This window comes from Taeniopygia guttata, chromosome Z (genome assembly GCF_048771995.1).
Source record: "Taeniopygia guttata chromosome Z, bTaeGut7.mat, whole genome shotgun sequence".
NCBI classification, from domain to species: Eukaryota; Metazoa; Chordata; class Aves; order Passeriformes; family Estrildidae; genus Taeniopygia; species Taeniopygia guttata.
The window spans coordinates 23454410-23466681 of record NC_133063.1 but is presented as its reverse complement, the minus strand read 5'-3'; the positions used below and the strand labels follow the sequence as shown (position 1 = coordinate 23466681).

The following is a 12272-nucleotide window of genomic DNA, read 5'->3' as shown; positions in this document are numbered from 1 at the left end:
CTTACGGAAATCTGGCTGCTGGATTAAGTTATTCTCTTAATTTTAAAAGTATGTTTACATTTTAGACTGGACTAAACAAAACAAGGATCTGCCCAGCTTTACGATGACAAGGCAGGAGCTTGAGTGAACAATTGTGTTATCTCTCTACTGCAGTTTTGATGGTCACTGAAGGGTTTGGGGCATATGCCAGACAAGATTTGTCAGCAGTTCTTAAAAATAGCTTCAGTTTCTTTAAATAAAAAACAAACTCCAAGCATTGATTAAAACAGTATTCAGCTAAAGCAGATGAGTGCCAATACTGCCAATTTAGTGAATTCAAGCAAGAGGGTAAGTTTAGTGAAACTGCCTAATACAACATTGATAGTCTTATTAAAAAATCCATTACTTATCTGGACTATTAAAAGCCCACTGCTGCTTGATGACTACACTGCAATTAATCAAAATAGTCCCTAATCCTCTGGCAATTTGCAGCTCTTCTTGTTGCAAGAATCATTGCAGAAGGTTTGTGAAGCTACTACACAAACATGTATAAACACAAATTAATGTACTGCAAAGTGTTGCACAGAGTAACCTTCAGAAGAGTACACCTGGGCATTTTTTTGAGAACATGAAAAGAGTATTCCCCTCATGCACCACCAAGTGATACTAAGAAGCTGACTGCAGTTAATAAAAAGGCTTTTTGTATTAGACCTCACACTCTCTACACCTGCACTTTTTTGTCTAAATACAGTGATCTCTTAGGTAGATTTTAAAACATTGGTTTCCCACGTTTTGAAAAGAGCTTAATAGGCCAATATGAGCACAAAGAGAAAGGAAGTAATCTTCACACAAGGCTGCTTTAAAATCTACTTTGTTATTGCTCTGTTTTAGCGTTCTCTTATGGTACCTAATACCTCTGTTAAGAATCTAAATGAACAAAAGAGTGAAAATTATTACAGATAAGGTCCACAAAGGTTCTTTTCTTTGACTCCATAAAATTTTAGCAAGTAACTTTTGCTTATTGGCATACTAAAATCCACTTCAATTAGACTTCTTTGTAACCTTTAACCTTCAGATAAAGTATCTGGGTGTGCCTGTTAGCACAGGAAAGAAGATGCCATTCTGGCACTAATACAATACAAAAAAAGAAAGACGATATACTGGGTAGCAAGCCTCCAGCACTTGATTCTAACAATACAAGCACAGCTGCTCTACATTGCAAGTACTATGTTTAGCTAGAATCAGAATTGCATTTTTTACTTATGAGCTGTATTAAGACTCAATTAAAATTAATCCTTAACCAAGATTTAAAACTGACAAGTTCTTTGAGCATTTGATTGTTCTAAATATAAATAAGAATGTGCCGTTGTCATACCTTCACATCAGTTCCATCTGTAGGCATGAATTCCTCATAAATATAAGAACCTGTTTTCCTCACACTGCTTTCAGGAGAATAAACACTGCTCCGGCTGCCAATCTGGAAGATGTATTTTTCCATTAAAAAAAATTCAAAGAGTACTGCTTAAGAAATTTTGAAACTACCTAAAATAACACACTTGTACTGAGAAAACATTTCATGTACCAAATGAAGCAAACTTTTGACCATTGCCAAAAGATTTTTGGAAGATTCTAGAAGTACATTCATGGTGTGTGCTAAGAATCTGCAGTAGCTAATCATCTACTGAAAGAAACATAGGCTTTTATTCAATCTATATGTTCTACTGAAATTTCTCTGATTTCTCTATTCCTAAGCAAGCAGGACACGACATGATTACTCTGCAATCCTGTTAGACACCTAAAGCTTTTCAATAGCTTTAGTACCATAACCTCACCTTTCGAAAGAGCCTCTGGCTTCCGCCCCCAGCAGATGTTGGATAATAAATGTAAACATTGTGGTCCTCAGCACTAACTGGCTTTTCTACAAAGGGCTTCTGGAAAATTTCTCCATTCACTTCTACATGATCTTCTCCTTCAATCAAGTTGCATTCTGAAGAACAAAGAATAGAACAAAGTGCAAAGAATAGAGTTGTAACAGCATACAAATGGCACACAATTATTAAGAGATCTACATTAATTTGCAGGTTGAAATAATAATATTCTATTATATCTTTGTTTTTCTGATTTTTACTGACTGCACAATGACTGATGTTCACATGCAGTATATTTTTGCTGAACCATGTCTGTATTATGTTATTTAAATACTATGTTCCGGAATTACTGTTGATTCCCCCAGCGTCAGATAGGAAATTTTCTCCTGCAGGTGCATAAGGTGCATCAGATGGTATATTTGAAGTGTTTTGAAGAGAGGGAAGTGCTATTTGTCTTTTTTTTCAGTGCCTTTCTCTGAAATATCAGGGAGCTGGCAGGTGAACAGTACACACAGTGTGGTGTTAGATGCTACAGTCACCTTCCATAGAGTTAAAACTGTCTCATACTGTGTGATTGATGCACCCTGCACATAAAATTAGGTCCTCTGGTATCAGCAATCACGAACCTGGTATTCAATACTGGTTAATTGCAAGCAGCAGCTTTAATTTCATTTTTGAAGCATAAAAGTCTCATTTTTCCCTAGATCACACAGACATTTTAATGCAAAATTCCCTTGACCTGTCATTGCAATCTCTTACTGTTGCTTGAAGTCTTCATTTTAGTAGAAAAATTCATTTTATTTTGCAGCTACCCAAAAAATTAATTCCAATTTATATTCATAGTACAGCATCTGCAGATATACCTAGAACAGATTTCAAGTATGGCTGCTTATACTCAGAAGGGGAATAATTCAATAGCCTGACTTGATTCTATCAATATTACTTTCCTAAGGAAAATTACTAATAATTGTGATTAATATAATATCCTAAATGCTGCTGTTTAGAGACATATTAGAAGCTCAGCTTGAGTAAGGAGGCCCTTATATTCTAGTTATTCTATGATGTCTGTAAGATGTATGGTGTCAGAATCATACTTCTCAGTTGCATACTTGTACTGCCTTTGGCTGGGATGGAGCTAATTTTTTTGACAGTAGCTGGTATGGTGCTATGTGTTGAACTTGTGACAAAAATGTCCTGATGTTTTTGTTAATGCTGAACAGTGCTTACACAACCTCAACCTCTTTTCTTTTTCACTTAGTGCACCTCACAGCCAGTAGAGGTCAATCCACAACAAATCTTGAAATGCTGGCATAGAAATCAAACTGCAAAAATGAATTGTCTAGGCAGTGAAATTTATCTTTCCACTATGTCCATACTGCTCTCCACTGAAATGCTAATGGTTGATATTTTTTCTCTGTTCTTTTTACCTTGGGGATTGTTTGGATCACGGTTCAGAACTGCATAGCGAGGAAGTAAAATTCCTTCAGCTTTAAGAATACCATAGACTTCTCTTCTAGAAGAAAAGAACATGAAGAAATGAGCCAGCAAATCCTGCAAATATTTGCATTTTACAATCTAGGAGTAAAGGAGGAAAAAAATAAACACAATTTTTTTTTCAAATCACACAGGGTAAGGTTACATATATAATACTCTATTTACTAATATAATGCTTTAAAGGTCATTGACACAGCTGTACCTTCGCAGTGATCTCTTCAACATCAATAAAAATGCACTTTGCAATGCCAGTCCTTTTCTATCTGGCAGTGCAACAGACATCTGCACAAAACAATTGTCTTGTTAAAGGAGATTTTCAATTGTTCAGCTTTATACAGAACACTAACTTAAGGCATCCAAAATAGCAAGTCTTCTCACTGTTCAGAAGGTTTCAGTGTTAGCGTATTTTGCTTACTGTTGTTTTATTAATGTTTGCTATACATGACCTCAGCTCCAAAAGAAAATTTGCTTTCAATAACCACATGACCTTTGAGTACTAATAACATCTGTTAAGTATCATCTTCACAGAAAAAAAATACTGTAAATCACATGAATGCTACAATTATCTGAGCTTGTACAGCTGCTACACATACTTATCCTACGTGTATTTTAAGAATTTAAACTTTTTTATTTGCTAAGCTTTAGAAAAATGTATCAGCATTGGTAAATCTTCAGATACATCAATGTAAAAACAGCAAAAGAAAAAAACACACTTGAAGACACATTCCAGAAAACTATGCATACATTAATAAAGTGTAACATTCACTGTAATTTTATTTAAACTACTGTACAATCATGGAATCACAGGATGGTTTGAATTAGAAAAGATGTTAAAAATCATCTAATTCCAAACCCTCCACCATGGGCAGGGACAATACACTGGAACTGTATGCAATAACAACAGATTTATATAGCCTCTGACAAAACTAGCTTGCTTTAAAAGGTGATTAGTGTCATTTACCTGTCTTGTATGTGATACTGCATATTCAAGTCATTGATTATGAATGGATTCCTGAGTTTTGCATAAGCTACTGCTTTGTCCAGTGGAAACCCTAAAATGTTTATTAAGAAAAACAAAATTACAAGACACATTACCAGTAAATAGTTTGGATCCTTTGCATTACATCACTATTTCCACTGACTTCAAATGTATTTACCAGTGAGACAGCTATTCTTATATTGTGTCAGGCAAGACTTTCTTAAGCAATGTAAACAGTGTCATTTAAAAAACTTACACTTTACAAGTCAGTTGTATTATATTAAAGAAGACAAAATAGTCACTTCCTAGGAAAATCCAAAAAAACTGTTAGACAAAAAAGCTCAAAGGACTTTCAAAGAGCTTAAGTAATTTAGATGTCACCAGTATTTATGGTATTATTACAAGATTTACCTTTAGAGTGAAAAGAAATGAGACAGTCACATAAAGGCCAATTTTCTACTGGCTCGTTCAAAATAACATCCTCTTCAAATATCACCACAGTTATATACTTAAACATGGAGAGGCGTTCAAGAATTTCTTTCATTGGTTTGGACTTTGATTTCTTAGCCATTGAACAAATCCCAACTGCAATTTGTCTTTCTGGTGGCTAGAAAGGAGGCAGGGGAAAGGGAAAAGTAATTTTTATGTGTTCTCAAAACACAACAGGGTTTCAGCAGCACATTATTAGAGCAGCTATTTTCTCTTAAAATTCAGGTAAATTGCTAGCAGATAAAAAAATGCAACATAACAGCATATCACACTGCATCCTCACAAAAAATGCCTCAAGAATGAAACCGTTTAAAATCTCTACATTACTATTTTTGAGTATTGTTACCACAGACAAACAAACATGATCAAAGGCTAAGTCGGGAGTGTTGAATAAACAAAATGATGGCTTACTCTGAAATTAAATAGTAATTGGTTTTTAAATTATGTCACTGTTATATATCTAACTAACAGTCACAAGGCCTCTCATCACCTAATATTACAAGTGAATTATGAAAAGAAAAATTAGAAAACAAGAAACTACTTTTCTAGTTTTATGAACTATTTAGTGCATAAACAGTTTCACTTTTTTTGCATACACTATATTTACTTTCACGCTGAACTTTCAGTATTTTTTTCTGCCAGTGGTATTTCTAAAGGCAAAGGCCAACCTATTTTGCTCTACAAAGGAAACAAAAAACCCACAGAGCAATCCTTTTAATTGAACTTACTACCTTTTGAAAACCTAGCCATCTACCTTCTCTTGCCAAAATAGGCTCACTGAATTGAGCTACCTGAGCTGCTAATTTTGCACTGCTACTCCGCATTTCCCACTTACTTTTAATCATGGGAAGTGCTTTAGCAATGCTGTCTTGCATTTAAACATTTTAGAAGAATTCACAATTAGTGCAAATTACATCTATTCCATAAAATGCAATGTTGCAAAAGGAACAAACAACAAAGAGTTAAAAAAATCACACGATGACTCATGCATAATACCATTAAGAGTTTGTCTCAAGCAAGCTAAAAATTGGTGAGCAGAGTGCTCAAAATACAATTCAGAACACTTTATAGATATAATAAACAAAGGTATAATTAAGATGAACTTAGAATGCACTTTCAATATACCAAGACAATGAAGGGAAAAAAATCAAAAGTTAACTCTGAAGCAGCTGACAGCACACAAAAGAAAAATTCCCAATAATTTTTTTTTGTCCAACTATCCAAATAAATAAAACAGAGGCTTATGCCATCATCAAGTTCATACCCAGAATCCCAATTAAGTCTCCAAATCATGCACATCAATCTCAGTTGCCCTAGAACTCTCTAAAATAAAGCACATCTACTTCACAGTTCAAGGCATACTTAATTTTCTGGTATTCTTCTTTTCCAAATATTACTGACACATCATTATCTGAATATGAACAATATCTCAATTTAGAACACCATTTCAGTACTAGACTTACGTGAGCTAATGCCATTTTTGAAAAATAATTCAATACTGAAAAATATTTTGAAAAAATATTTTTATAAAACATTTTGAAAGAAAATTGGAAATCAAAAATAATGCTTGAGAACAAGGAACAGTAAACAAGTGTCTCTAGAGTACTTACAGAGTCATACTCTTCCTCTTCTTCTTCCCCATGGTCATAGAAGTGTTCATAATCTGTAGATCTGGCTGAATCCAATAATCCTTCTCCATCTTCTCCACCCACAAAGAATCTGGGAGGATCATTCTCTGTCGCATTAACAGACATGGTTACAAGACCTATATAAATCTATGTAAAAATTGCAGGCACTCTGGCAGCTGAGATCCTGGGCATGTTTCCTACTGACATGGGAACACCAAAGTCCCCTGCTCTTTGATGTCTTTGCTTGTACACTGTTGCCACTGTGATTACGTTGTTTACCAGGCAGTGTTTAACTCGTTCTCATCTGTTCATTACTAACCACACTGTGCTGCTGCTTCCCTGAGATGGTATAACTTTTTAACCTACAAGAAACAGACAAAAAAAAAAAAAAAAAAAAAAAAAAAAAAAAAGACACATGATAAGGGGAGATAAAATAAACTCTTTTTACGTAGAAAAAATGTTTGGACAATTATGTACCTCTGAACAAAGATCAGAAATAAAACAGTGTGCACTACATACAGTCTACACTTTTAGATGTATGTTTAGAGCATGGGGAATAGTTTCAAAATTACTATCAAACTACTGATGCATAAATTTTAGAAACAGAAAATATAACTCACAGAAGTAAAAGCTGGCAAATACATTTTTTTCCTAACTTCAGAAGGCTTGAGAGTTTATATTTTACATGAAATATGCAACAAAAATATTCTCCAATATTTACAGTATTAACTCAGTATTCATGGCACTGTCTGTTTTTTCCACAGAAATTTTGTGATCAAATAACAATGGCAAACAGACTACTGTTTGCTACTGTCTGTGCTAATGAAAAACATAAACCCAACATTAGGACTATTAAAAAACCCCCTAGTCTTATATCTCAAGTGAATCTTTTCTATCAAAACAGAATGTATGTGACAGCTTGCAACAAAGTGTTGCCTTATTTTCACAGTGAAAAATTAAAAATTACAGAGACGGACACTAGCACTGCCTTCTGACAAAAGGACTTCTAACCACTAATGTAGCAGTGAAGTGAACACATATTAAACCCTTTTAACCTGCCATGTGAAAATAAAATATTGGCAAAATAACTTGTATAGAGAAACAGATCCATAAATTAGGCATCTGTTACTTTAACCAGGTAACTGATGCTGTGAGATGTATATGGCTTTATAACATTATTTATAATGCATCAATATCACTTAGAAAATTAGCAAGCAGTTACTTTATAAGCAGTTTAGAAGTTCATCTGATCCAATGGGTTGGGCCGTTCAGTTGCATGGCATTACGCAAGTGCCATTCAACAGTGATGTCTCAGCAGAACTGAATTTGTTTTTAAATATCAGTGAAAATTACTTTGGCTGTCCTATGAACTAAGTGAAGCAATAGTAAATTCCCACTAGTGGTCAACCATGAAGGGGGCTGGCAAGCAAAGCAAAAGCTGCCTAAAAAGAAACTGTCCTAATTCAGAGGCTAGGTGTGGGTGAACAATACTGTCTCTGTTTTGGAGACAAGTTTCAGGACAAAATGCCCTGGAATGAGTATTTCCTCTAAAGAGAAAAAGCCCTTCAATATCTCCCTTTTCTTCAATGAGAAAAATTGATACCAGCAGGTGAAAGTGAAAAAACATCAAAAGACCTGCTTATTAACAACAACAAAAACCAACCAACCAAACAAGGCATTGGGGTGCTCTAAGGCACAGAAAATGACTGAATAAATTAATTCCCAGAAACCTACTCTCCACACACCCAGACATCCACCAACAGGAGAACAAAAAAAGGTCAGAAAAAATGCCCAGGGAAAAAAAAATACAGAGGCTGATTGTGTGCCCTAGGATAAAAAGGCAGTTGATCCCTTTTGTCTCTGGGAAGGGGAAGAAGAGATCACATAACAGCCCAGAGCAGAGCAGATGGGAAAGTTGCTGAATTTCTGGCACAGGTCTCCTCCTTGCAGTACCTGAAGTTGGTGGATTTTAATGTCCTTTATCATTTTGGTTCAGCTCCTTTGAGGAAGGGGAAGAGGAAGAGGAAGGGGAAGGAAGGGGAAGAGGAAGGGGAAGGAAGGGGAAGGGAGGGGAAGGGAGGGGAGGGGAGGGGAAGGGAAGGGAAGGGAAGGGAAGGGAAGGGAAGGGAAGGGAAGGGAAGGGAAGGGAAGGGAAGGGAAGGGAAGGGAAGGGAAGGGAAGGGAAGGGAAGGGAAGGGAAGGGAAGGGAAGGGAAGGGAAGGGAAGGGAAGGGAAGGGAAGGGAAGGGAAGGGAAGGGAAGGGAAGGGAAGGGAAGGGAAGGGAAGGGAAGGGAAGGGAAGGGAAGGGAAGGGAAGGGAAGGGAAGGGAAGGGAAGGGAAGGGAAGGGAAGGGAAGGGAAGGGAAGGGAAGGGAAGGGAAGGGAAGGGAAGGGAAGGGAAGGGAAGGGAAGGGAAGGGAAGGGAAGGGAAGGGAAGGGAAGGGAAGGGAAGGGAAGGGAATATATTTGTCTACACAGATACTACCTGAAACTTACTTCCCCAACAATCCTGTCTGAAAACTCATTGTTCTGCTACCTTCCTCACTCAAGAATCTGGAAACTGCTGGTGATATGCGTGGAAAGTACATTGCAGTAGGGCTTCATGTGCAGAAAACAGACTTGAACAGCCACATATTTTGCTTGGAATTAATAATTATTTTCTCCAAGATTAACATTGTCCACCTGTTGTGGTGTGCCTTCATGGTTTACCCCTGAACCCTGGTTTCTCCCCTGAAGGTGTCCTCCTCTGTGTCAATCACTCCTCCTTTCCCCACCCTGACTCCTGCCAGCACTGTCACTCCTGGCATTCCAGAAGGGCGTCAGTGACTGGGCAGGTTCAAAAGGTGCCCTCCATCACCGGGGGGGGGGGGGGGGGGGATTGGGCCATCACATCCACTGGAGCAGTGACTGGATTCAGAGGCTGCAGGGCAGTTCTGCTTGGAGCTGCTGCTACATTCAGAGGCCTGCAGGCCGGAATAAAAACTCTGGATTAAACCCTCCATCATGCATTAAATAGTTCCAACATATTTTTAAATTACTAACCACTCATGAAAACAACTTTTAAAAATGCCATTATATCAAAATAGCTTATATTGTGGAATTTACAAACAAATAACAAAGAATCATAAGTAGTGCTTATATGTAACATGATTCTGTGTGGAGTCTCTCTGTTCTGAGGAGGCTGTAATCTGATTTTAAGGCTCCTCCCGTGGGACACCTGATAAAAACCTCCCAGCCCCGGGTCTGAGCGCTCTCAGGTCTCTGGGCTTTGCTCAGGCTCTCAGGCCTCTGCCCCCCTACTCCCCCCAGCACAGGGTTAGGGGGGAAATAAAATGAACTCTCGTGCTACTCAGAAAGACTTGTCTCGTCTATTTTCCCTGTCGCCGTTGTAGCTTCCCTGGATCATGATCATCACTGTAGCTACACGCTGCTACAATTCTGCAAATATATATACATAATAGTAACAAAACAGACCACTGCCCTGTGCTCTACCCACATACTGCTCCTTTTTGTCCCGGTTTAGGGCAAATTTGGGAGAAAATCTCCAAAGGGATTCCTCTAGAAACCAAATACAAGTGGCCTCTCCCACAAGCGGTTCGGGAAAGAAGTGGAAAAAACCTGTTTATTTAACCGGCAAAGCATTCACCAGCACAAAAAAAAAAACAAAAATAAAAAAAAAAGAAAAAAAATCCCCAACATTAAACAAAAAAACCTCTTGCCACTCTGAAGAGATGACAAAGTCAGAAAGTCCCCTCTGTGGGCTGTAGCTCAGCACACTCTGTCTCTTCTCAGTCCCTCCAGCGCTGGAAAATGCCGCGGCCCAGGCCCGGCCCGGTGGGCCTCAGGTGCGAGCTGCTGCTGCTCTTCTGGGTTCAGTTCAGAGCAGGTTTAAATGGGTCCAAAGAAAAGGAGAAAAACACAGTCCAGGGAACTTCTCTGCCTCAGCTAGCTAAAACTAACTAAAAGCAAAGGAGAGCTCTGTCCTGCTGTCTGTCCATCCGCAGACAACACAGTCCAGGAGCAGGAATGTGGAGGAGTGAGTGCGGCTCCTGAAAACAAACTCTGTGCTTCTTCTCTCCCTCCTTTGCTCTTGTAACAAATCTTAAAGGTGCAAAACTGATTTCTATTTATTAATGGCTAAACAGACAAATGGGGATACAAGCATCATAAAGTCACCCCAGGACACTTTTAAAGTTTCACTTTTTTCATGCTGTAGGCATATTCCAACTGTATCCCTTATCAGCTTCTGGCAATTTAAATTACATCATTAAAACACAAATAATATTAATAGCAATTTCTCAGATAGTCTCAAGCTGACAAAAGGTTTTCAATATCTTCCTGCTAGAACCACTATAGCTAATATTTTCATTAATAGTATATTTAGCGAAAATGTTTGCCTGACTCCTGCTGAGGCATTTTACCCATTTCAAAACTCCAATTCGGCAATACAATTTATGCTGTAAGAAATTACCACAGACAGACAGTTTGTTGGGTTGCAAGTGACGCAAGAAAGAAAGCATGAGGAGGAAACAAGGTGGAATGGGAGGACAGACAGGAAGAAAACAGGCTCAGTAGAGTCTAACAGCTGAGAGCACCAAGTGCTGCAATCCCAAGAGCTCTCATGCATATGTGACACCTTTCTACAGATGAGTCAAAAAAAGTTGATAATATTTCAAACTTAAATGTGAGACTTTAGAACTACTAACAAGGTCTGACAAACAACCAGAAAGAGAGAAGAGACAGGACAGCCAAAAAGCAGAAAAAGAGGGAAAGGATGCCAAACACAAAAGCTGCTGAAGACAATGCTGTCAATAAACCATATGTGACTTGTTTATTTTTGTACCTTACACAGCAAGAGATACATATTCACCCCAATTTAAAACTAGATAGAATTCAAACACAAAATTTCTCCTGTGTCATATAATCAATAAAAAAATTAACATTTACATACAGATGTTGTTCTGTTGCCCACACACATCCCTATGCAGTGCTGAACAGTAGCTATCAGCACATTACTGAGATGGACTAAATCTGAAAAAGATTTATTGAGCAGCTCTATCCCGGTATCTCTTAAACACAAAGAATGTTATAGTTACTGCCTGATAATTTTTACACAATAACAAAACCTCAAACCCAAACAACCTAAACAAACCAACTAACCAAACCCCAACAAAGAAAAACCCATAAAGAAACAAATCAAACAATAATAATGAAAATTCAAGGGGATATAAGGGTTTCAAATAAATATTGAAATTTATAAGGTCCAAGGATAGTACATGAAGTTGAGAAATCTCTGTCTCTCTTCAGCAAATACTAACTTCAATAGTCTTATGAAGTTTATCATCACATTCAGTAACTCGGCTCTGCTCAGTAACATTAGGCAAGAAACTCCACTGATGTGTAAAATTACAGCCAAGCAATAGGCTTAGAAAAGGTAACAGAAAACACATTCCCTAAAAAAATATTCCCTAAAAAACCCTCATAATTCCCAAAGCTAACAGATTCCCTAATCATGACAAGAATCTCGAGAAAAGAATGAAAAGTAGCCTTTATTTGTTGCTTTTAGCCAGACACTGATATTGCCTACAAGCCAAGCACAGCTCTCAGACTGCCACATGAAAAGATCTATGCAAATGACAAGATAAAAAGATAGATCTATGCAAATGACAACTGTAAACCTGTTAAATTCTTTCTGTCTGTGGGAACACTGCAGATATTTTTTACAATTTTCCAGAAGCATCACTATATAGCAGTTTATGCATTGCCCCACCAGAAAAATTACAGCAGTTCTTATTCCAAGAGAGACTATCCACCTCCCAGTTTCACTGTACTGAAA

General features: G+C 37.5%; 1 protein-coding gene across 15 annotated transcripts in view; it reads right to left on the bottom strand.

Annotated features, from left to right (window-relative positions):
* The window catches only part of PPIP5K2 (diphosphoinositol pentakisphosphate kinase 2), a 47210-nt gene that overhangs the window by 30841 nt on the left and 4097 nt on the right, over positions 1-12272 (bottom strand). For 8 of the 15 annotated variants that reach the window (XM_072922154.1, XM_072922148.1, XM_072922152.1 and 5 more), the window contains 6 exons: positions 6420-6799; positions 4732-4927; positions 4303-4393; positions 3275-3360; positions 1812-1966; positions 1355-1456 (listed from right to left, as the gene is read on the bottom strand). In XM_072922154.1, the coding sequence (XP_072778255.1) occupies positions 1355-1456; positions 1812-1966; positions 3275-3360; positions 4303-4393; positions 4732-4927; positions 6420-6563 (774 nt within the window). In that variant the 5' untranslated portion in view covers positions 6564-6799. Of the gene's footprint in view, positions 1-1354; positions 1457-1811; positions 1967-3274; positions 3361-4302; positions 4394-4731; positions 4928-6419; positions 6800-12272 lie in introns of those variants that run through there. The other 7 variants (XR_012052946.1, XM_072922144.1, XM_072922146.1 and 4 more) reach the window with 1 other exon arrangement.